Here is a 26654-nt window from a genome sequence, read left to right on the forward strand (position 1 = left end):
TAATTGGGGGTTCGGGGATGGGCCGCGGGGCAGGAGAACTTGGGCTCCCTCCTGCCCTGATCTTCATTGGGGGTTCGGGGGTGTCACAGGGCAAGAGGGCTTGGGCTCCCTCTTGCCCCGATCTTCATTGGGGGGTTCAGGGGTACCGCGGGACAAGAGGGCTTGTGCTCCCTCCTGCTCCGATAGTGTGTGTGTGGGGGGTGATGTATCGCGGCAGGAGAGATTGGCCATCTCCCCTGCCGCGATGCGATCACTCCTCTACCAGAACTGCCACAATCCGCGGCAGGAGAGATTGGGCATCTCTCTTGCCACGGGTCCTGGCAGTTTGGGTAGAGGGGTGATCGCATCGCGGTATGGGAGATGAGGTATCTCTTCTGCCGCGATGGTTGCGGTGGGAGGGGGGGATAGGTTGCCGGGCCGCTGAACTGATCGCGCCAGCCACGATCAGCTCAGCGGCCCCTTTTCGGCATTTATACCTGTTTTGACTTGGTCTAAGTCAAAACGTATAAGTGCCAACTAGGCAACCTGCCTAAAGTTTTGGTTATACCTGCTGCACGCCTAGGTCTAGGGCGGCCCACCTCCTTGCCCACCGCCCGCCCTTTCCCCTCCTCTAAAAACGCCTCTTTTCTCTCTGTGCGTTTAGAGGCAGGGGAAAGACCTAAGCTGGTTTTAGATACGTCTAAAACCAGCTTTGATTATGGGTACTTGAACGATCAGGCTTTTTGATCTTCCAAGTAGCCATTTAGGCCACTTTTTAGATGTTTTTTTCTTTTGATTATGAGCCCCATTTTCTATAAATGGTATCTTAACTTAGGTGCCAGTAGGCGCCCTATCGGCATCTAAGTTAAGAGGGAAACACCATTTAAAATGGTACTTTAAAAAATTTCAGTGCATCTATTGATGCTTAAAATAAAGGCACCAGAATTGTGCCTCCAGAGGCACTGGTAGTCACCTTTGTACTCTTGATTCATGTCAAAGGTAGGCACCAGAAATGTACACCTTGAAGACCCTAGCCTACGTTTCCAGCGCCTACATTTGCTGGAGGCGCAATTCTCTAAATGGTGCTGTCACGTGATTGACACACAATCAAGTGGTTACCAACAATGGTACCTTTTAGAGAACCCATGCCTTACTTCTACACAGAACTCAGCAGCGTCTTCCAACCGAGTTAAAAAAAAAAATTAGTTTGTCATAACATCAGATGGGGCTTTTGGAATTTTTGCAGGATGTGATGTATGTTGAAATGTTTGCTTTTATAGCACACTTCTGTCTGGTCAGGTTTACGTCATACGCACTGGAATGGGGTGGGGCCAAAAGGGCCATGGTCTCAACAATATTATAGTCAATATAGCATCAGCAACTAGAAAGCTTGGGGGCAGGGTTGGAAATTGGCTTCTTTGGTCCCTCTAACCACAGCTACCTTTGAATTAGAGCAATACAAGAGCATTGTAACATTTTCATCTTTGTTTTCCATTCCTTTCCTGATAATGCCTAACATTCTATTTGTTTTCTTAGCCGCTGCCACATATTGAGTTGAGTGAGTCTCCCAATCTCACAAGGTCCTCTTGCAATTTTTCAGTCTTCTTGCGATTTAACAACTTTGAACAACATTGTGTCTTCAGCAAATTTAATAATCTCACTAGTTATTCCCATCTCTAGATCATTGATAAATATGTTAAAAAGCAGTGGTCCCAACAACCCCACTATTTACTCTTCTCCATTGAGACTATTGACCATTTAAACCTACTCTCTGTTTTCTGACTTTCAACCAGTTCTTAATCCATAATAGTACATTACCTCCTATCCCATGACTTTCCTGGAGTACTTTGTCAAATGTCTTTTGAAAATCCAAATACACAATATCAACCGTCTCCCGCCTTTATCCACATGTTCATTCACCCCTTCAAAGAAATGCAGTAGATTGGTGAGGCAAGATTTCCCTTAACTAAATCCATGTTGGCTTTCTCTCATTAATCCATGCTTATGTATATGTTCTGTCTTTTTGTTCTTTATAATAGTCTCTACCATTTTGCCCGGCACTGACATCAGATTCGCTGATCTATAATTTCACGGATCACCTCTGGAACCCTTTTAAAAATTGCTCCCCTCCCCCATTCTTCCGGTATTATGTTGGATTTTATAGAAACATTACAAATTACTAACAATAGCTCTGCAAGTTCATTTTTCAATTCTGTCAGCACTCTGGGTTGTATACCACCTGGTCCAGGTGATTTACTGCTGTCCAATTTGTCAAATTGAACCATTACATCTTCCAGTGTTTCAGAGATTTGTTTGAGTTTCACTGATTCATCGGAATTGTACCATTTCTGGTACTGGTACTGTCCCCATATCTTCTTTGGTGAAGATGTGAGACACTGCATCTTAAAGACATTTTTATAATTTAATTGCTTCCATAGGTGTGTTTGTGTGGATTAACATTGGTAAGTACTTGAAATAATTGAGATTAAAATATGTAAAGTGCCACCTGTGAAGCATAATAGCTGTTTCAGATCGTTTACTTAGAAAACCATATTTAGGTATGTGAAGGCATTATTTGTTAATAAGGAGGATATTTTATAAAGTCATTCCCACAAATGCATGTAAATGAGCTCTTATAAAATACTAGCTGATGGAAAATGATGCATTTTGATCTTATGGGGTGTACTTTTCTAGTAGGCAGGGACAGGCTTTGGGTGAAGTTAACAAACGTACATAAATTAAGAAATACCTTAATCGACACGCATATGGCTAGATTCAGTGAATGGTGCCAAAATATGGATGCTGGGAAAATCCAGTGCTCATTGCTATTTTATAAAGGGCAATTTGAGATGAGCACATTTTGTAGAATAACACATAGCTCTAATTCCCTCGGCTACATTAAGGTGCCAGGACTTATGCCTGCTGAAAACAGGTGTAAATTCTGGCGTACACACTGGGCATGCATCCACCCTCCTCCCTTCCCACACAAGTTCTGTAACACTGTGTATAACTTCTGGGAATGCCCATGACCTGTCCATGCCACTCCCATGGCCATACCTCCTATTGGGTTGTACAAGAGAATTGGGTGCCATTCTTTATAGAATCACGCAGAGGCAGTTGTGTGCAATTCCAAATTAGTACCAATTCATATCAGTTATTGATTGTTAGCTGTCAATTACTGAGCGTTAATGACTTTTTAACTAATTTAGTTGTGCATACAGTGGAGTAAGTGTGGGGGGGAGGGCAGACCACCCCAGGTGCTGTCTTGGTGAGGGCACCGTCACTTCTCTGTCCATCTGTCCCCCCCATGTCACATTCATGCCCTCCCTTCCCCATTGCCCGTACTTCTTTGAAATTTTTGCCAATGTGAGCAACTACTTTAACCTGCTGCTCGCACTGGCATGGCTTCCTCTGAAATCACTTCTGGGTCACGGGGCCAGGAAGTGACATCAGAGAGAGAGCCAACACCAGCATGAGCAGCAGGCCGGAGAAGCTTCTCACACTGGTAAAGATTTAAAGATGTACGGGGGTGGCAAGGAAGGAGTGAGAAGACAGAGATGAGGGCATAGAGGGTTCCACCGCCCCAGGTGCCTCCTATCCTTGCTACACCACCATTTGCATGCAACTCAAGATTGCATCTAAATCTGGGCAACCTTTCTAAAATCTGAGTGAGAGTACAGTACATACACCTTCTTGAGAACTGATATGAAGGTATCAGTCACCCACTTAAAATTGCTGCATCCTTGCTTTGGCTAGCAGAGATCTCCAAGGTCGCCCAGCTCATGAGATCCTCCACTGGCAGTGGGAAACCTCCTCTACTCTGTGTAATAAGTGGCAGTATCCATGAGTCACCATTGTACTGCTGCCCCTCCCCCCCGGGGGGGTACATGCTTGGTTTTCACATAGGCATATGCGGAGGGGGAGGGCTAGTGCAGCGGCAGCTCTTGGACTGTGCTACCAATGGCAGAGGGTAGAGGGACTGTTCTGGCACCCCCTCTGTGATGCTTGTTAGATGGCAAGAACCACCATAATATGTAGCAGTGGATGTTTTCCCTTTTTGTCCTGAGTTGTAATGTACCACCTTTTCCTTGCAGTCAGATTTGGTTAACTTCTGTGGACAGGGGATCGTAACTGGACATTTCTTTTGCAGTAGAACAATGCTACTTTGTAGCAAGACTAGTGATTTTGTAAATTTTGTTATTTTGACTAACTGCTTATACTGTATGCTTTGTCAGTTTTTTGCTTCAGTCCCATTCATATAGAACTCCCTTCCATTTGAAATTCGTTCTGAATCATCCTATTCTGAATTTAGAGTTCTTTTTTTTTTTTTTAGAGAGAGATTTCAGATTCTTTTTGCAACCGCTATTCGAGTAGTATATCCTTCCCCCATGATATTAAGACGGCAGGCCCAACCATCAAGCAAGATTAGGCAGCCACCTAGTACTGCAGCTTCTAGAGAGCAATCAAAGCAAAACAGTAGATCCTGGCAACAAAACGAATGTTTTCAAACCACTTTAATTCTGGGCAAGGTAGGGTTGGGGTGACAAATTATTGGAGAGTTCAAAATACTTGAAAGTAATTGGGAGGGTGTTTCATAAGGCCATTGGTTTGCTATTGCTCCCAGTATCTTTGCACTGGCTCTATATGAATACTGACCCCCCCCCCAAAAAAAAATAAATAAAATAAACAGGCAATACTGCATCCTGATAACCTGCAGCGAATGAGGAAGCTCATGTGTCTCTCTCGAGATCTGTTTACAATTTTCATTCCTAGCAGACATTACGATCTTTTTATAGTTGACAGTCTGTGATATGAAAGCAGAGAGAGAGGTTTGCAGTTCCTTCTGTAATGCTATACTAAGTCTTTTGTTAAAACCGCATTGAATTCCTGTTGAAAAATTGTGGAATATAAGGCCTGTATGGTATAGTAGTTTCAAGTATCCTGTGAGAATCTCTTCTATTGAGAAATGAGTCCTTTAGATTGAGGAACAATTTAATCCATTGGGAGATGGCTTCATAATTTGCCAAAATTCCTGCTAGTGAATGACTATTGGAACTGAAGTTAGTTATGATGTTCTCGATGGAGACTAATGTTCCTGATAGACTACAAAGCTCCTATACTGCTAAATTGTCTAATGAACATGGAGAAATGGATTACAGAACAGTCTATTAATGTAGAGACAGACAGCCCTCTCTCTTAAGATATTATTAGAAAATGGAAATCAATGTTTCTGAAGATTGACTTTACAATTTATTCTGAGAAGTTTTTTTTTTTTCATTCCTTATAAATAGAGTGGAGGTGTAGTTCAATGGTTAGTGCAGTCGTCTGAAAACCAGGAATGCCACTTTCAATTCCCACTGCAGTTCCTTGTGATTTTTGGCATCACAAAATAATTGCCTACATATATTATGTAAATCACCTTGATTATAACCACAGAAAGAAGGTGTATCTCATCCCCTTTCCATCTTTTAAGTCCTTTAATTCTCACCTGTGTTTATATCCCCAGTCATAATTCTCATTTTGCAAGAGTTCCTGCCTGGGAAGGAGAAAAAGTGGAAGGAAGGTTAACAAAATGAAACTAAGGAAGTGAGAGATCCCAGTTTGATTTGATCTTTATTGGTTGACTTTAGAGCATCTTCCAGTGTGGCATTCCAGGGCTGTGGAGATCAGAGGTTGCGTATAAAACAGAATAAATAGAACACAAACCAAATAGCAGGAGGTGGTGGAATAAAGTGTAGAGGGAAGACTGGAGGGTCCAAGGTGATAGATTCTTTCAAGATTCAGCGACCATTTTTGCGAATTCTGCCAGAAGTGAGAAAGAGATAAGTTAAGCTGTTGATGATTTTGCTTTCACATGATAATGTCTACAGCAGTCATCAAAATAGATTAGATATGTAATACATTTTTATTTTCACTTTTGACATATAGGATTGTCATGCTTTTTTTTTTTTTTTTTTCATTTGCAGGCCCTAAACTACACCATTCATAAATTTACAATAACTCCACAAGTTTTCAGCTTGTACTCCCCTCTTTGAACTGCAGCTAACCTGCTGGCCGTGTTAGTAATTGCCCCCTTCCTGATGACGCCTTGAGCGAAACTCGAGATGAAGGGAGGCCAGTAGATTAAAAAATGCGGGGTTACACAAGGCACAGCACTTGGTTTAGATATACTTAATTTGTCCAGCATAATCGTTGGTGTCCTGCCTCCAGCAAGTTTATACTGCTCTCAGCAAGTTTACACTGTTCTCAGATAAGTATTTTTTACTTATTTGATATATTTTTTCTAAAGTAAGAATATGTGATCAAACAGGAGGACGGCAAAAGGGACTTTGAAGTGCTATGATGGTTCCTTTCTTACAACCATTGCTGGCATTTTTATGACACTAGTTGGTTGGTGACTAAGCACTATTTACAATTATACACTGGTATATTTTTTGGAACGTAGGAAGCTAAGCATTTATGATGTTATAATATAGATGAAAATAACTTGTGGAGTCATTGTTTTCAGTTTGATTTTTAACACGTCTTTATTATTGCTTCTGAATTTGTTTAGTTATAAATTACAATAGTCATAAATTTGATTACTGTACTTGCCTTTCTTAACTGATCTCAAGGCAAGTTACATTTCTCATACAATTGATATTGCACTGCCCAAGAAAAACTATAATCTGAGGGTCCTTTTCTGAAACTGGAACCTAAAGGTAGGCGCCTAGGTAGGGTTACCAGACATCTGGATTTACATGGACTTTTTCCGAGTTTTGAAAAGCTGTTGAGATGGCGGCCGAGTTTGGAGTTCCTGTGCATGTATAGATGTAATTCAGTGATGTGCAAAGTTGTCACGTTGCATCTGTACTTGCACAAATGCATCCGACATTGATACATGACTGACATGCGACTGGCACTGGCTGATACCAGCGCCGGTTGCAGAATCTGGCCCCTATTGAACAACACACTTAGGTACTCATTACAGAATTGCATTTAGCAGCACCTGACTTAAAACTTAGATGCCTATAGGCCACTGTTTTTCAACCGCCGGTCTGCGGACCGGTGCCAGACCGCAGGAAATTTCTGCCGGTCCGCGCAGGGCTAGCGAGATCGACTAACTTCAATTTCCTGCCAGTCTGCGCAGGGCCGGCAAGATAGAGTTATTTTCATCTGGTCCGCGCTGGGCCAGTGAGATTATGGGGAGCTTCCGACAGTGGCTTTCTCCCCTCTCTGCAGCTCTCCTTTACTTACCAGCGTAGCGATTCACGAAGGCAGCCTTGGGGCTTTTGCTGAGTCGCGGCTGCCTCTGATAATGCAACTTCCTCTTTCCTCAGAGGCAGTGTGACCCGACAAAGGACCCAAGGCTGCCTTATGTTCCTGAATTGCTGTGCTGGGAAGTAAGGAGAGCTGCTGGGAGAGGAGAAAGCCACTATTGGAGTCTGGGAAGCTGCTGGGCAAGGGAAAAAAAGGGACAGCTGCTACTGGAGAGGGAGGAGAAATGCTGCTGGGAGGGGAGGAGGGAAAGGAATCTGGGAAGCTGCTGGGCAATGGGAAAAAAAGGGACAGCTGCTATTGGAGAGGGAGAAGGAGAGATGCCGCTGGGAGGGGAGGAGGGAAAGGAATCTGGGAAGCTACTGGGCAAGGGGAAAAAAAGGGACAGCTGCTACTGGACCTGGAGGGAAGAAGGAGAGATGCTGCTGGGAGGGGAGGAGGGAAAGGAATCTGGGAAGCTGCTGGGCAAGTTAAAAAAGGGACAGCTGCTACTGGACCTGGAGGGAAGGAGAAGGAGAGATACTGCTGGGAGGGGAGGAAGAGAAGAGAGTTACTGCTAGACAGAAGGAGGAGGGAAGGGAGAAGGAAAAAAGGAAGGAAACAGCTGGCAGGGAGATTATAGGAGAGAAAGGGGAGAGACAGGCATGAGAAAGTAGAGAGATTGATGATGGAAAGGGGTCAGCAGAGAAATAAGCAGAGAGGAACAACGATGCTAGATCTGGTATAGGAGAGAGAAAAATGAAGAGAGCAGTGAAGCTGGAATGAATCATGTAAAAAAGAGAGAGGGGTCACAGGCTGGATGGAAGAGGGAGAGGGCAGACGGTGGATGGAAGGAGCAGATGCTGGATTTAAGAGACAGAGGGCAGACGCTGGAAGGAAGAGAGTGAAACGAAGATGAAAGCAGAAACCAGAGACGACAAAAGGTAGAAAAAAATAATTTTATTTCTATTTTGTGATTAGAATATATCAGATTTGAAATATATATCCTGCTAGAGCTGGTGTTAAAAAATAATAAATACCAGTGCACCACTATTCATGTGTTCAAATCACATGTTCCTCAGAATGCCACACGATAGAATTGTGTGGAAGCTGTCCTCATTGGAACTTTTTATAATGTGATATTTTTGAACTCGTGTGCAATTATTTGCATAATATAATTTATAAAGGGTCAGTGCTATCTAAAACCAAACGTTTTAAGATATTCTATATGTGAAGTTAATTTAGCTTTAGAACCGGGTCTGCTTCATTCCCCAAAATATCACATTATAAAAAGTTCCAATGAGGACGGCTACCACACAATTCTATTGTGTGGCATTCTGAGGAACATGTGATTTGAACACATGAATAGTGGTGCACTGGTATTTATTGTTTTGAAACTAGACTTTGGTGCCTTTTTCTGTTTAGAGCTGGTGTTAGACATAACTGGGGACTGCAAAGCCCAGGCAGTGCTTCTTTAGCTTCCAGCTGGCTTAGGGCACTCTCTGACCAGGGGGCAGTTGCCCTAGTTGCACTCCCCTAAAACTATTCCTGTCATGTGTGACTACAGTATTCTGTTATGTATTATGTTTCTACCCTCCCGACTAGCGTCAACCAAAAAGCTAAGTACTTCTAGAATACCTATACTTTAGTCATAACATTAAAACGTATGTTACACTTAACTAAAAAATCAGGTCCAGTGACGAAAGGGTGCATAAAGCCCCGCACTATGAAACACATTTGAGTGCGTGGTGGCCCTCTGAGGATCTATGAAAATCATAAATTTTTGAACAAAGGAGTTTAAAATGGAGTGAGGCACACTTGTAAGATAATTTCTTGCATTAACGGACTGAATTATGCAATAGTCTCCATTTAAGTCAATTAAGTGCTGAGATTTTCATTACAGTATTCTGTTAGCATGATATTTCTGTGTAGCATTCTGTAATAATTTGGCTTGTTCAGTTTTCTTGATAGAGGGGATATATGTGAAGGGGAGGGGAGACAGGGGTTTTGTTGTTCCTTGCTCTGTATTATTTGTATTTATAAAATGACAATTGTACATAATATTGTTTATTTTTATACTTTAATAAAATACATTCAATATAAAATAACAGGCTTGTGTGGATAGGATCAGATGATTTGCGGGGACTGAGCTCGTGGAGATGGGGCGGAAACAGGGTTTTTAAATTTTAGTCCTAGTAGTTTGCTGGTCCACAAAATGATTCTTTTATTTCTGCCAGTCCACGGGTGTAAAAAGGTTGAAAAACCCTGCTATAGGCCAGGATTTTAAAGGCATTAGAGGCGCCTAAGTCTTCCTTCACCCCTAAATAGGCCTACTTTGGTGTTAGTCACTGCTAGGTACCTATCTTTTCTAGAATTCTGCCTATATCATTCTCCCAGTGGAGCTCAGAGTGGTTTACATGAATTTATTCAGGTAGTCGAGCATTTCTCCTTGTCTGCCCTGGTGGGCTCACAATCTATTTAATGTACCTGGGTTAATGGGGGGATTAAGTGACTTGCCCAGGGTCACAAGGAGCAGTGTGGGTTTGAACCCACAACCTCGGGTTGCCGAGGTTGTAGCTTTAACCACTGCACCACACACTCCCCTTCTATTCATTTTTATTGTGAGGGAATTGTAAAGCAAATATAAGATATTATCAACCTACAAATTGGTATTTATTATTTGTAAACCAGTGCTCCTCTGCCTAGTTGTTTGGATGTGCCCAGCGAATCAGATTTTCAAGATAACTGCAATAAATATGCATGAGAGAAGTTTGTATGCAAATTTATGTCATACATATTCATTGTAGCTATCCTGAAAATCTGACTTTGAATGGGTTTGTCTGGATGATTTGAGTACACCTAGATTTCTGAATTCTGTCCCTCATCGGGTTTTTTATTATTATTATAATTTCCCTTCATTGGCAATTCTGATTCCTTTACAAACCTCAGTTTGGGAAAGAAGCTTTTTCTAGCCTTTCTGAACTATTTATATTGATCAGGTGCTGCCATCTACTCCCATTTCATTCCCAAAACCTAAACATGTCATCTCTGTAACATACCTATCATCCTGCAAAGAACTAGTATCCATGGAGCCATCCCATGGTATTTCACTGTGTCCGTTGCTTATAGGATGTAGGCTCTGAAATAATATGACTACTCAAGACTTAATTGCACAAGGGCACCTACCCTCAATGCTAATTTTACCATCACCATCCTTATCTCCAGCAGTCATGAAAATTGTGGTTTCCTTGTCAGAGAGTTCTCTGCAATTAGCTTGAAATCCCTTCAGTACCATCCTGTAATGAAAAGGAAAAAGAGAAGATGTTATTCAATACATGCAACAACATTCTAGCATTACTTACAATATAGGCTGCATATAGTTTGAAACATTACAAAGTAGAGAATGGCATGGGGACTCATTTTCCCATCCCCGCAAGTTCTTTTCCTGTCCCTGCCCCATTTCTGCAAGCTGCATCCTCATCTGCACAAGCCTCAAACACTTTAAAATCGTAAGTCTTCGAGGCTTGTGCGGTTAAGGCAGAGCTTACAGGAATGGGACGGGGACGGGACGGAGAAATTGAGTTCCAACGGGGACAAATTTGGTCCTGTGTCATATGGAACACAAAGTTAACTTAGGCCCCGTTTCATCAAGTCACGTTAGGATTTCTTAATGCTGGCCACTGCCGTAAAAACTTTGATTCTCATAGAATTTCTATGAGCATTGGAGCTTTCGCCGCAGTGGCTGGCAATAAAAACCTTAACGTGGCTTAATAAAAGGGGGCCTTAGTTTTCAATATTTATTTATTTATTGGGATATATTAAATGTCTTTATAAAGAAATTCATCCAAGGTGGTGAACAAGTAGTTTATAGTTCAAAATAATAGTAAAATCACCAAATATAAACATAAATACAATGAATGAGGTAAACTCAAAATCAGCAAATTGAAATTTAATAATAGGAATACCATGAAACAGTTTAAAAATATACTGATTGTGAGACTTGTCTACATTGCTGGTGAATAAAGAGGGACTGTTTCCTTTCTCAGTGAGGATCAGCGCTTGTATTTTCAACTTGGAGCTGGTGAATTGTGCACCGATATCCTAGCAGGCATCTGTGGGAACACACGGACCGTGTCATCAGGGTCCTCTTTTTGAAGTGAAAAAGATGCCATGGCCAAATGGGCTTGCCCTAAGGGTCACAACAGGCCCCTTGGCAGCCACAAGGGGCCATAGGGGGTCAAAAAAGGATTTATCCCAGGAAAAGCAGGCAGCATGTTCTCTACATGTGGGTGACGTCATCCACGGAGCCCTGACGCGGACAGCTTTTCAAGCAAACTTGATTGAAGATTTCAAGTTTGCTGGTGCTGCACCACGCATGTGTGTGCCTTCCTGCTCCACTAGAGGGCGCATCCCCTCCTAATGGTCTTCAGTTCTTAGTTTTCCACGGAGCCAGAAAGCCCTGTCTCTCTTCTCTGCGTTCTTCTAAGTGCCTTTCTAGCACCGCGGCTTCTTTATTTTGTTCAGGAGTCGCTGTGCGTTTGTTGATTGACCATATATTTTCTTTGTTTCAAAAAAATAAAATAAAATAAAAGGATTTTTTGTTGTGTTTCTGCTGGTTTTCCACCGGCAGGCCCTTCTTGGGCCTCAGCCATACTGCTAGGCCTTGTTTGGCTGCAGCTGTGTTTTCTTCTTCCCTGGCCTCTCTCTGGGCTCACCTCGTGTGAGCAGAATGGCCGGGACCCTTTTTCCTTCATTGGAATCGGGCTGACGTAGCATCGATCCCCGGTAAGTCTTTCTTTCTTCCTAGGTTCGTTACCTCGGTAACGCCACCGGCCTCTCACTACTGTTTGGACGTTTTTCCAGGCGCGACAGCCAGTTTGGCCAGTCGGGGTTGCGTAATCTGTTTTCATAATTGCCAACTTTCCCTCCGTCCCTTTTTGGTTAGCTTGGAGGTCACCCACATGTAGAGAATATGCTGCCTGCTTGTCCTGGGATAAAGCACAGCTACTTACCATAACAGGTGTTATCCAGGGACAGCAGGCAGATATTCTCGCAACCCTCCCACCTCCCCAAGGTTGGCTTCTTTGCTAGCTATCTGAACTGAAGACCATGAGGAGGGATGCGCCCTTTAGTGGAGCAGGAAGGCACACACATGCATGGTGCAGCACCAGCAAACTTGAAATCTTCAATCAAGTTTGCTTGAAAAGCTGTCCGCGTCGGGGCTCCGTGGATGACGTCACCCACATGTAGAGAATATCTGCCTGCTGTCCCTGAATAACACCTGTTACGGTAAATATCTGTGCTTTATCTGCCTCCTTGATTGTGGTAAGATTGTTTATATTAACATAAATATGGGGAAGAGAAAAGTTAAAGTTAAGAGTTTGACCACAGTCCCGGTTGGTCCCATGGATCGGCTCTTATCAATGAATCCGACTTCAGTAGTAAATAGAGACACTGGCTCTCAATCAGGGGCGTCAGTCCCTTGAATAGAACTCCCCCCCTCCCCCCCGTTGGCATCTTGTGATTTGGACCATGAACAAGGGTCCAATATTTCTCCATTAGGTACCCCTAAAGCACAGCCATCTCCTCTGATAGCTTTAGATATCTACTATCTCCTTTCAGGAGGATGCTTTAGTTGCACAGGGGACTAAGGAGATACCGTAAGAAATTTCCCTCAGAGATCTTTGGTTAATTAATAGTAAAGTGGAGGGACTATTAAAGTCTTCAGAAATTCAAAATATTACTTTTTCTCAGGATGTTATTCAGAAATTGGAAAACGCTGATTCAAACTTGAAGGTTTTGGATGCACGAGTTTCAGCAACTGAAACATATAACAACTTCGCAAGCATTTTCTACTTCAGCTATAAAGGATTCTTACACGGTATATTCTAAAATTGAAATGATGGAGAACTTGTTAAGGGTAAGGAACCTCCGCTTGGTTAACTTTCCAATGACACACTCATTATCCTCTGAAATTTTACAATGTAAATATTTTAAAGAGATTTTGGGGTTACCAAACACGTATTCCTTACATATTTCCAACATGTACTATATTCTACAGAAGAAGGTCACTTCGGAGTTAGGTGTGGATCAGTTGGCATCCACAGATTTTATTTGACAAATTTCTTGGAGGGACTCCCATTGAATCGGATAAAATGTATTTCCAAAACAAAAATATGAAGTTCTGTGGAGATAGTGTGTTAATGTTCCCTGATGTGACCAAGGCGACTCAGTTTGGGAGAAAGGCATTTCTTTCTCTTTAACCTCGAGTTTTGGCCTTGGAGGTTACATTTTTCTTAAAGTTCCTCTGTAAATGTTTAGTGATATCAGGAGAAGGAATTTGTTTGTGTTTGTTCATGGATCCTTATCTGCTTGAGCAATTTCTCATAGCTCATGAATTGCATAAGAAATAGCTATATGACTTTTGTTTGGAATTATCAAAATAGACACCAGGTGTTATAGGATTAAGTAAATTCTTATAGTTTTCCTTTTGTAACATGATGTAATAATCCTGATTTTTTTTCTTTATATTTTCTTGCTTAATTAAGTTTAGTATAAATCTCCCTAAACATGAGCTATTTGGTAATTGTATTTCATATTAGTTTTCCTATTGGATTTAATATTTTGTAAACTCCATTTTCTTTATTATTCTGTAAAAGAATTGTTTAAAAAAATTTCAGTTAAAAAATATATATTTACTTATTTAACAGTACTGAAATTCAAATGAGATATAATACAATGTCAGCATAATACTTATAAGCATACATTAGAATATTCAAATAACATAACCTCCCTTTTACAAAACTAGAATGGCTTTTAGCGCTAGCCGTGGTAGTTACAGCTCCAATACTCATCGAATTCCTATGAGCATCGGAGATGTTACTGCCATGGGCAGCGCTAAAAACTGCATTGTGGTTTTGTAAAAGGGGAGGATAGTTATGACACTAATGCCTTTCTACAATACAGCTTATCATATAGCCGAAGGGCAAGTGCAAATGGGGACAAGATAGGTGGCACAGAGTCGTTTGGGATAAACAGATGAGTGGCTAAACTCAAGGCAAGTGGTTTGAATAGTTAGATCAGTTCCTTATATCTTGTTTAAGTTAGTCGGCTAGACTCACTAAAGGATAGTGAGTCAATCACTGTTGGTCGATTCGTGCAAATCATTTGCATGCAAACTCTGACAGTAGTGAAAGGAGAAGCAGCCTCCTGTCACTGCTGGCTTTTTAAATTTTTTAATATGGCATATATTTTGTGTATATTATACATGCAAAATAACTGCTCGATTTAAAAAAATAAATAAATAAAAAGCCCCCTGTGACAAAGTGCTTCCTCCCTCCCCGAACCCTCCCCCCCCAAAAAATGTTCTTTCCCCAACGCGGCCCCGCCAAAGACAAAGGCAGGAGGGATGCCAGCTCCCTCCTGCCATCACAATCCCGGCCGGGCCCAGCCCACCTCCCTCCCCGTACCTTTAGCTAGGCTGGGACAGGCCCACCCCCTGTCTGTACTTTTAGAAACGTTGGGAGCAGGAGGGGTGCTCGGTACCTCCTGTTCCAGGCTTTCTCCGACGCACTGCAGCCTTAGGCCACGCCCCGGTATATCATGTGATGCACAAGGAGGGGTCTAAGGCCCTGATTGGCTGAGGCATCTCGGGCTCCTCCCTTGGAAGGGGTCTGGGGCATCTCAGCCAATCAGGGACTTCCTTAGGGAGGAGTCTGAGTAAGTCCCTGATTGGTCAAAAACGATGGCCAATCAGAGACTTCCTTAGACTCCTCCCTAAGGAAGTTCCTGATTGGCTGAGGTGCCCAGGTCCCTCAGCCAATCAGAGCCTTAGGCCCCTCCCCGTGCATTACATGATGTACCAGGGCATGGCCTAAGGCTGCAGTGTGTCAGAGGAGGAGGCCTGGAGCAGATGGGACTTAGCACCCCTCCTGCTCCCAATGTTTTTAAAGGTACGGGTAGGGAGGTGGGCCCGGCCAGGCCGAGTTTGCGATGGCAGGAGGGAGTTGGCATCTCTCCTGCCATATTCATTTGTGGGTAGGGAGGGGGTGGGCAGGCGGGGGCATCAGTGCGGGGAGGCATTTTTTGGGGGGTTTGGGGAGGGGAGCACTGTCTGGTTAAAACCACGCAGCAGAGGAAATCGGCAGTAGAAGGCCGCGAAGCAGCGTGTTTAAAGTGCTGCCTACGCGGCTGGGGCCCCGAGGTTAGTCGGCGGTGGGAGGGTCAGGAGCAGGCCAGATCGAGCAGGACAACGGCAGTAAAAGAAGGGGAAGGGGCCAAACGGAGCAGGGAAGAGAAGGGAAAGGGGGGTGGGGGAAAATGCTGCTACTGCTTCTGCACAGGAAAGGGGGGGAAAGGAGGGAAATGCTGTTGCTGCTGCATAGGGAAATGGGGAAAAATGACAAACAGACAGCGGGAGGGAGGGAGACAGAAAGAAAGAAAGACACAGGGGCAGGGAGAGGGACAGAAAGACAGACAGAGAAAGGGGGCCAGAGAGAGAGTCAGTGGGAGAGGGAAAGGGCTGCTTTGGGGGGAGGGGTGTGCTTGGGGCAAACAGCTTTGCTCTGGGGGGAAGACAGAAGGGGCCATGCAGAGACAGGGAGAGGGAAAGGGCTGCTTTGGGGGGAGGGGTGTGCTGGGGGAGACAGAAGGGGCCATGGAGAGACAGGGAAAGGGGGCTGCTTTGGGGAGAGGTGTGCTGGGGACAGACAGCTTTGCTCTGGGGGGGAAGACAGAAGAGGGCCAAGGAGAGACATTTGGGGGGGAGGTGGATGCTGGGGGAAGACAGCTTTGCTCGGGGGGGGAGGGGGAGACAGAAGGATACAGACAGCGGCCAAGGAGAGAGGTAAAGAAAGACAGACAGACACATCTATTTTATCACCCGTTAATGTAACGGGATTAAACACTAGTGTGTGTGTGTGTGTGTGTGTATATATATATGTATATATATATATAGACAGCCATATATATAGACATACTTACATGCATGCATATATACATACATGCATGTATGTATGTATATACAAAGATTCAAAAATATCACTCCAAAACATTCCTCCCTGTTTTTTGTGGTTATATACATACACACATACCTGACTATTGAGAACCAATCTTCTAAAATTTAAGGATTACAGGGTATTAGCATAAATTAAAATGCACTAATTAAGTATTAGTGCATTTTTATTCTGTTTTAGGACACATTAAGGCTGTAATAATGTCGACACAGTGTTAATGTGAAAAATTACATGAGAGAATAGAAAAATGGCTTTAAATCTTTGTGGGGTAACCAACAGTGTGTGGGGAGGGGAGGGAGTTCCTTCAAGAAGCACACGGAGCATCTATATCTGCTCAAATAAAGAAACTAGAAACACAAGAATGTAAGAATAGCCATACTTGGTCAGATCAATGGTTTATCTAGCCCAGTATCCTGTTTCTAACAGTGGCCAATCAAGGTCACAAGTATCTGGCAAAAACCTTCTTTTGGGCTTGGCAGTTCCTGGTCTGCCAGTTTTGTTCCTAGCCAGGGGGACTCTAGAACTGTTCCTGCAGCAAACATTTCTTCTAAGTGAGACTTTGGGTTTGCGGGAGCTCAACCCCGAGCCCTAGATTGTTACACTTTATTGGGAGTGCAGTTACTTTTTGTGTTTGGTTTCTTATTTTTTTGTATGGGTTTGGGCTTTTGGGAGGGCCTCTTGGGGCAGCTTTCCCTGGGGGAGGGGGGGTTGAGCTTCGGGATGTGTGTGGGGGCATGGGTGTTGGTGTGGTTGGAGGTTGGGGGAGAGGGGAGTGCATGTGTTTTATCATTATCTACCTTGGGGCTGTAGATAGTAACAACACCCATCTACGTTAAACGTTATTACAACATTCTCTGGCATTGAGCTTAACTATTCATTCAGTGACAAAATATTTTGTCCTATTTCCATGTAACTAGTCTTTGTAATTTTTGATAGAGTGAAAAATTGATTCATTTTTACCCATTCTACACCACTCAGGATTCTGTAGACTTCAATTGTAACCCTCCTCAGCTGTCTGTTTTCCAAGCTAAAGAGCCCTAACCTCTTTAGCCTTCTCTCATTCGAGAGGAGTTCCATCCTTTTTATCATTTTGCCTGCTCTTCTTTAATCGTTTTCTAATTCTGCTACTGCTATATCTTTTTTTGAGATACGGCAACTAGAATTGAATACAATATTCAAGGTGAGATAGCACCATGAAACTATATTGAGGCATTACCGTATTTCCCCAATGATAAGCCCTGGCTTATACATTGATTATGCAAACCTGCGTATGGGGTACTGCTTGCTTAAATAGGGCGGCCTATCTATGAACAGCGGCACTAAGTCTCCATACCCCCCCATCAGTTTTTGCGAGTCAAAGGCAGGAGTAGATTGCATCTAACTTATGAGGAGCTACAGCCACTGTTAGTGGATTCTCCCATTTCTTAAAGAGAGTTTGTTTCATTAGGTTATGCATTGGAATCTTTGGGTCATTGCCAATAATCTAGAGCTCCATGAACTCTGCTCTAGGCTCTTGTTCAGATTCCATATGGATTGGGAGAGTTTGACCCATCTGCCTTACAAATTCTGCAAATGAAAGTTTCAGATGGAGATTGCCTCCTAGGAAGAGGAAGTGAAGGATCTGATGGAATACCATATAATTCTTGTGCATACAGATCAACTTCAGATGAGTGGATGGAAAGATCTGAGTCAACTTCGTCTTCTTGATGTCTTCTAGTAGAATAGGACAGAGAAAGTTGAGAGGAGCCTCGAGACTAGATGTTGAAAATGCCTCAAGCAAGATGAGAAGCATTGAGGGGAAGTTCTAGAGTATGCATGGATATAGAGGCCTAAACTACAAAAAGGAAACTTAGATTGTTCAAATAATATCTCGTACTAACTGTGAACAACCTGTATATGCAATACTAATTATCACAAGACCTCAAACACCCAAGGCACTACTTGTTTGATTTTTTGTGCCTTTACTGGGGTTGAATATTCATCATCGGTCTTGTCATTTATTCTGTGCAGGCTCAATTACTTTTTAATTATTTGTATGTGATGAGCTACTGTGTTTAACAAAAGTACTTATCTTTCAGCTCTGAAAGATAAGTGCTCTTCTTAAACACAGTAGCTCACAAGTTTATCAAGTTTCAAGTTTATTATAAAATTTGATTAATCGCCTATTCCGAATTCTAAGCGATGTACAAATTGATAAAAATTACAAAGTTAAGGAAGTTAAGGAAGACAAACATAACTGACAAGTCTAAATCTACTAAAACATATTAATAAGTCAACTTGCACATACAATCAAACACAAGGAAAACTAGGAAAGAAATACAATCTGGTTATAAAGAAAAACAATTAGGATTAAAAACAATAGGAAAGGGAAATGAAAACTATCAAAAAAATCTAACGATGGATTAAGAGCCATAAGCAATTCATTTAATCATTGAATGCATCTTTAAAAAGAAAACCCTTGAGTTTGCTCTTAAATTTTTTGAAATTCTTTTCATCTCTTAGATAAATTGGAAGGACAGTTAGTACTGGATGTAGAGGTCTGACATGAATGATATTGAGTAGAGGATCAACATCAAGGAGTCAAAACTCAACATTGGGATGTAGTTAGACGTCATAGTGTTGAAGCTCAACATCATGAAGAAGATTGATGTCGAGAGTGTGCCTGTAATACAGACTCCTTTTGACTGGGTCAGGCTGGGCTGACATCGAGTCTTGTAGCTGGTCTTACAGCAAAGTGGCTGGTACCAATGCAGATAAAGATACAGTTAGATCTGGTTGAGGTTGATATTCAGATGAGGGAGACCTAAGTGGAGGGGGTCTTCTAGATGGAGAGAGCAGTTGCAGTGATCAGGAACACTCTAAATGTTGATGCTTCTGAGGTGGTGTTGAAGATGAGGAGGTGAAGGTTCACCTAGGAGTTGAGTGTCGACTCTTAGGTTTTTTACGGAGGTCTTCCAATGTACGACTGATAGAAGAAGAGCAAGAGTCTTCTCTGATGTCAACGCAGGAGTCTGATGTTGACCTCGATGTTGAAATGACAGTACACTTTGATACATGTCTGTGCTGGGCTCCATGTACGATGTCGCCCCATATGTGAGAATATGCTGCCTGTTTGTCCTCAGAGAACAGTAAAAATTAAAGTATACTATAGTTATAGTTTATTTGTATTCTGCCTTATATCAAGGCGGATTTCAATAAACATACACAGTTTTAAAACAAACAATACATACATTTAAAAAATACAGTATATCTGTGAATGAGTTCATTCCAGCAATGATTCTCAAAGAGCCAATTTCATCTGACAAAACAGGTGGTGATTCAACATTTTCTTAAGTATATAAGTCTCGCTGCTGTTTAAGAACCAGAGGTAATTTATTCTTTTTTATTTTTATTATTTATTTATATTTTCAATCAAAGAATACAACACTTTGACAAAGGAAAAATAATATATTCAATTCCAAGTTTCCAAGTTTATAATATAATTTGATTAATCGCCTATTACAATTTCTAGGCGATGTACAGTTTTTAAATAATCAAATACAGGTAACAAATAAAACAAAAAAAATCATGTCAAATTAAAATCACTAATATGAGCATTCCTATACATAGTTTAACCTATACATATAATATCAAAACAAAGGGAAAATTATCAATTAATGAATACAAGATTTGAAAAAAGAAAAAATAAGAAAGGGATAAAACTATCCCATTCTACACTAATTATACCATGAATATAGTCCATATTGTGAGAGAAAAACCATACTCGGTCAAGGGAAGTTGAATTAACAAATATAGAATCAAAGAAAATACAGAGATCTTTGGATTAAATCAAGTAGCCTGATTAGCGGGTGTCATGGTTGGTTCCGGAGTCCTTATAGATGCCTTGCCTTCCAGAAAATATTGCAATTGATCTGGTTCATAAAAAATATATCTATTTGTCTGATATATAATACAACATTTACAAGGAAAACGAAGCTGGAAGGAAGCTGACGATTTGTCAAAAATTTCTTCTGCCTTGACTGTGTCCATCTTGAAACATCAGGAAAAATGTCAATCTTATAACCGTAAAATTCAACATTCTCAGTCCTGTAGAAAAGACGAAGTACCGCTTCTTTATCTTGCAAAAACACAAAATTCACCAACAAAGTGGGTCTTGAGGAAATTTCAATTTTAGAAGATTCTAACATCCCAGTAAGGTCTAAGTCCTCAGGATATGAAGTTAATTTATCTTTTTCTTCTTTTAATTGATTCAGGTAATATAATTTCTGTAGCGGAGGGACGTTGGACTCGGAATACTTTAAGACTGATGTCAAAAAAGACTGAAAAAGTTCCTTAGGAGAGAGCATTCTCGAGACTGGAAAATTAAGCAGTCTTAAATTCAAATTTCTATTTGCATTCTCCAGATTTTCAATTTTCCTTATCAATAAGTTTTTGTCTTTTAGTTGTAAGTTAGAAAAAACTTTTAAATCTGTGACCAAGCCCTCCACTTTATCTTGTCTATTAGACTGGTGTTGAATTTTTTCTTCTCATTCCTTAAGCTGAACAACAGTCTTTTGATTAGTGGTAATAAAGTGGGTGCTTACCTGATGGAAGCGTTGTGGGGGGCTATGGAAAGCCTCTATGTCCACAACTGCTGGTTTTAACAAAGGTCTCAAAAGGAGAACTGGAGGATTCAAACCCTCTAGTTGTTGCATTAAGGGTGATTGCACTCCATTCTCCCTACTCATCTCTCTTCGAATGCTTCCTCCTTCAAATGCCTCCTCCGGGGTCAGGGGTGAAATCGGCGGTTCCATTGGAGATAACACCTCTAGTGCTTCCTGATGAGTTGCCGAAAGCCCTGTCTCCATCCCGAGCCGAGGAGGAACAGCAGGCCCAATCAGGCTCAGTGAAACGTCGCTGTCCAAGTCCGAGGTCAGCCCCCCCCCAGACTGCAGATCCACCCGGACCCAAAGGTACAACGAAAGTGGTAATCGCTGTCTGCCGCATTGTCATCGGAGAGGAGGCAGGAAGATCACATCTCTGTCTTCCCCTGCATTTGGGTATTTCCCAATCAAAAATCCGAAATCAAAAGTAGGTATGAAGCCTTATTTAATGAGAAATACCGAAGTTGCAGGAGCCTCTCACAACGTGTTACTACTCTTGTCACCATCTTGCAATAAACATACACAGTTTTAAAAGAAACAATACATACATTAAAAAAAAAATACAGCGCATCTGCGAATCAGTTCATTCCAGCAATGATTCAAAAAGCCAATTTCATCTGACAAAATAGGTGGCGATTCAACAATTTCTTAAAAGTACACAAGTCTCGCTGCTGTTTAAGAGCCAGAGGAAATTTATTCCATTCCAGAGGTTCAGGCCCTGATTCTTTATAGGACGCCCAGGAGAGGTGTCCTATTCAGAATCGGCCTACACTAAACCCCGATTCTGTAACCGGCGTCCATGTTACAGACGCTGGTTAGAGAATTGGGTTAGATTAGACATGGCCCGCTACACTTATCGCGGCAAGGGATCTCTCTGCCGCTATAAGTAAAGCGGGCCGCGGCCCCCTGTCCGATCGCTGGCAGGAGGGTGCCCAAACCCTCCTGCCAGAAGATGCCCCCCCCGACACTACCGACCGCCCCCCCCCCTGACATTACCAATCTCCCTCCCACCCCGACACTACCGATCGCTGGCAGGAGGGTGCCCAATCCCTCCTGCCCGAAGACGCACCCTCCCCCACCCCCGGCGCTAACAACCCCCAAACCTCCACCCCACCAAACTAACCTTTTCTTAAGGCCAGACGGGTCTTGCCCGTCCAGCCGGCAGGCCCGCCTCGTCGAAATGAGGCGGGCCCGCCCCTTCCCGGCCCATCCCGCCGAAGCCTAAGGCCTGATTGGCCCAGGCTCTAGAAGCCTGGACCAATCAGGCCTTAGGCATAGCGGGTCCGCCCATCCCCACTAAGTCTTAGGCGTCTTGTGGGTCTCCCTAGGCTCCCGGAGGCGCCTTAAATATAGGCGGCCTGCCTGGGGAGCATTTTTTTTAAAAAATGATTAGACAGCTGTAGGACGCCTACAGCTGCCTAAAATCGGGACGCACTTTGGAGAATCAGGCCCTCAGTGTACAAGAAGGAACTCTTCCTTGTCACCTCAAGACACATTTGTTTCAAAGCTGGCACTACCAGTCCATGAGTATGAGCAGAATGCTAATTTGTTGGTAGTACGTATTGTAAACCCCCTAGTGCAGGAAGGTATAGCACTTGAGGAAAAATTATGTTGAGATTTGTCATGATTATTTTCCCAATTAACTCACACCAGTCTAAAGAATTTAACATTAAATATTAATGTTTAATAAATTTAATAGAAGCTATTAAATACAGTATAATTAATTGTTACCAGCTTGTACAGTGAAATTGTTAAAATGCTTCACTATAATTACAATTTTCCTTTCTTGCAGAAATAATGCCTATTTGGATTCAGCTTAAAAGACATAAGTATTGACATAGTGCATTTACGCTGGGTTCTACTAAGCAGCCTAGGGAGCATTTTACCATGGGCCGGCGAGGTAATTGCTCTGACACTCATTGGAATTCAGTGAGCATCAGAGCATTGACCTCACTGGTCCCCAGTGAAATGCTCTTATGCTGCTTAGTAAAAGGAGCCTTATGCTTTTAAATTTGTGTTCTGAAACTATTCAAGCAAGCTATATGACACTAAATTTATTTTTGTTCCTATCCACGCTTTATACCAAGGTTATCTCAAAGGATCTCGTATCAGGTTTCTCTTTATTCTCTCTCTCTTCTTTATTTTATTGCTCTGTCTCTTACTTTAATTTTTTTCCCTTTGTTTGCACACTTTCTGAAGAACCTCAGTCACTTAAGTGTTTTTCTCTTCCCAGGTCTTTCTTGTATCATTGGGTGCCAGTGAAGCATTCAGGACTATGTTGCTCTAGTACCACATGTGAGTAGTTCCCTTTCTTTTTTGCTTTCTTGTTTACTTGCTTTCCTTCCACACTTTACCCTACTACTTAGAACACCCTGCCTCTGCATATAAAATAAGAATCCTCTCTCCCTATATTTAAGACCAAACTTAAAATGTTTCTCTTCAATGGCTTCTGCAAGGGAAGATCGTGCCAAACTGCTCTTCTTTGAGGGGGTAAGCAGTCAGTTGGACAAAGGGGAACCCATAGACATCATTTACCTCAACTTCAAAAAGGCCTTTGACAAGGTACCCCATGAGCGGCTACTTAGGAAGCTGTGGAACCACGGGGTGGAAGGGGACGTGCACAGTTGGGTCAAACACTGGTTGGCAGGCAGAAGACAGGGTTGGAGTGAAGGGTCACTACTCATGCTGGAGGAAAGTCACGAGCGGAGTTCCGCAGGGGTCTGTACTCGGACCGCTGCTGTTCAATGTATTTATAAATGACCTGGAAACGGGGACGAAGTATGAAGTTATCAAATTTGCGGATGACACTAAACTCTGTAGAAGGGTTAGAAATGCGGAAGAGTGTGAGGACCTACAAAGGGACCTAAACAAACTGGAGGAGTGGGCGAATAAATGGCAGATGGACTTCAATGTAGGAAAATGCAAGGTCATGCATATAGGGAGAAAGAACCTGATGTTCAGCTACCAAATGGGGGGATTAGTATTAGAGGGAAGTAATCTTGAAAGAGATTTGGATGTACTGGTGGACACAACAATGAAGTCAACAGCACAATGTGCAGCAGCCGCGAAGAAGGCAAAAAGAATGTTGGGTATTATTAAGAAGGGTATTACGACCAGAACGAGAGAAGTCATTCTGCCGTTGTATCGGGCAATGGTGCGCCCGCACCTGGAGTACTGTGTTCAGTATTGGTCACCGTACCTTAAGAAGGATATGGCAATACTTGAGAGGGTCCAGAGGAGAGCGACACGAATGATTAAGGGCATGGAAAACCTTTCATACACTGAAAGATTGGAGAGATTGGGGCTCTTCTCCCTGGAAAAGTGGAGACTCAGAGGAGACATGATAGAGACCTACAAGATCATGAAGGGCATAGAGAGAGTAGAGAGGGACAGATTTTTTAAACTTTCAAAACATAAAAGAACAAGAGGGCATTCAGAAAAGTTGGAAGGAGACAGATTCAAAACGAATGCTAGGAAGTTTTTCTTTACCCAGCGTGTGGTGGACACCTGGAATGCGCTTCCAGAGGACGTAATAGGACAGAGTACGGTACTGGAGTTCAAGAAAGGATTGGACAATTTCCTGCTGGAAAAAGGGATAGAGGGGTATAGATAGAGGGCTAATGCACAGGTCCTGGACCTGTTGGGCCGCCGCGTGAGCGGACTGCTGGGCACAATGGACCTCGGGTCTGACCCAGTGGAGGCATTGCTTATGTTCTTATGTTATGTTCTTATGCCTACGATACCTAAGCTAGGATCCCATTTTGCTTTCACTGGGATAATTCTCTCTGCAGGTTTTTAAATCCAAACGCCTCCTTAGAGGCAAGCCAATCCTTCTTTTTCCACCCTCTCCTTCCTCGCATTTATATATACAGTGGAACCTTGGTTTACGAGTATAATTCGTTCCAGAAGCATGCTCGTAAATCAAATTGTTCATATATCAAAGCGAGTTTCCCCATAGAAAGTAAGGGAAACTCGCTTGATTTGTTCCCCCCTCCGAGAACCAGCATGGCCCCCTGAACCGGCATGCCTCCCCCCCAACACAATCCCTTACCCCGATCTGGCACCAATACTAACGCATAGGATGTGCCGGTGCCCAAAGATCCTGCCTCTTACCTGGGATGGGGCTTGAGCATCTGCGCATGCTGAAGGCCTTCTGGCTCTCGCTCTCTCTGAAAATCTTGAAAGTGGGAGCCAGAAGGCCTTGTGTTCATCCCATGCTTCACTGTTTTCCTCTCCATCACCTTTCTCGGGAGCGCATTCCAGGCATCCCCCACCCTCTCCTATGAGGAATCGTATCAAAGGCTTTGCTTAAATCTAAGTAAATTACATCTAGCATATGTCCTCGATCCAGCTCTCCAGTCATCCAATCAAAAAATTCAATCCGGTTCATTTCACAAGATTTATCTTTAGTAAAGCCAGGGTTTATAGCAGGGGTGTCAAAGTCCCTCCTCAAGGGCCGCAATCCAGTTGGGTTTTCAGGATTTCCCCAATGAATATGCATGAGATTTATTAGCATACAATGAAAGCAGTGCATGCAAATAGATCTCATGCATATTCATTAGGGAAATCCTGAAAACCCAACTGGATTGCGGCCCTTGAGGAAGGACTTTGACACCTCTGCTGTAACCCATTAGATTCTAGGAAGATCACTATCCTGTCTTTCAACACTTTCATTATTTTTCCAACAACCGAAGTGAGGCTTACCAGCCTGTAGTTTCCCGCTTCATCCCTGTGACCACTTTTGTGAATAGGGACCACATCCACTCTCCTCCAATCCCCAGGTACCACTCCAGAGATTTGTTGAACAAGTCTTTAATAGGACCCGCCAGAGCCTCTCTGAGCTCCCTCAGTATGCTGGGATGGATCCCATCCGGTCCCATCGCTTTGTCCACCTTCAGTTTTTCAAGTTGCTCATAAACACTTTCTTCCGTGAACAGCGCATAATCTACTCCATTTTCTCGTGTTACTTTTCCAGACAATCTCGATCCTTCTCCAGGATTTTCTTCCGTGAACACAGAAAAGAAGTGTTTAGCTTAGCACGTTTGCTTTTTCCTCACCACTTTCCACATATCGATTCCCAACATCTTTTAGTTTAGCAATTCCATTTTTCATCTTCCTTCTTTCACTAATATATTTAAAACCACTTTTGTCTCCCTTTTTTTACATTTTTTAGCCATTTGTTCTTCCGCCTGCGCTTTCGTCAGACGTATCTCTCTCTTGGCTTCTTTCAGTTTCACCCGGTAGTCCTTTCTGCACTCCTCTTCTTGGATTTTTTTTTATTTCACGAACGCTGACTCTTTTGCCTTTATTTTCTCCGCCACTAGTTTGGAGAACCATATCGGTTTCCTTGTTCTCTTGTTTTTATTTATTTTCTTCACATAAAGGTCCGTAGCTATTTTTATCGCTCCTTTCAGCTTAGACCACTGGTTTTCCACTTCTCTTATGTCCTCCCATTCTAACAGCTCTTTCTTCAGGTACTCTCCCATTTTATTAAAGTCCGTACGTTTGAAATCTAGGACTTCAAGTTTCGTGTGGCCGCTCTCCACTTTAGCCGTTATATCAAACCAAACCGTTTGATGATCATTACTTCCAGGTGAGCACCCACTCAAACATTATATATACTCTCCATTTGTGAAGACCAAATCGAATATCGCTTTTTCCCTAGTGGGTTCTGTCACCATTTGTCTGAGCAGAGCCTCTTGAAAAGCATCCACAATCTCCCTACTTCTTTCCGATTCCGCAGAAGGAACATTCCAGTGCATATCCAGCAGGTTGAAATCTC

The 26654-nt window shown here is 42.6% G+C and overlaps 1 protein-coding gene and 1 long non-coding RNA gene across 2 annotated transcripts in view; one reads left to right on the forward strand and one right to left on the reverse strand.

Annotated features, from left to right (window-relative positions):
- Window positions 1-23169, forward strand: part of LOC117353670 — a 37303-nt gene extending 14134 nt beyond the window's left edge. Inside the window, exon 3 of the long non-coding RNA XR_004537998.1 lies at window positions 23106-23169. This is a non-coding gene — a long non-coding RNA (uncharacterized LOC117353670). The remainder of the gene's footprint in view (window positions 1-23105) is intronic.
- PVALB (parvalbumin) overlaps window positions 5567-26654 on the reverse strand; it is a 73120-nt gene continuing 52032 nt past the window's right edge. The window contains exons 4-5 of the mRNA XM_033929863.1: window positions 10402-10511; window positions 5567-5781 (exon numbers count right to left, since the gene is read on the reverse strand). Coding sequence (XP_033785754.1) covers window positions 5753-5781; window positions 10402-10511 — 139 coding nt within the window. The 3' untranslated portion in view covers window positions 5567-5752. The remainder of the gene's footprint in view (window positions 5782-10401; window positions 10512-26654) is intronic.

The sequence above is a fragment of the Geotrypetes seraphini genome, chromosome 2 (genome assembly GCF_902459505.1).
Source record: "Geotrypetes seraphini chromosome 2, aGeoSer1.1, whole genome shotgun sequence".
NCBI lineage: Eukaryota > Metazoa > Chordata > Amphibia > Gymnophiona > Dermophiidae > Geotrypetes > Geotrypetes seraphini.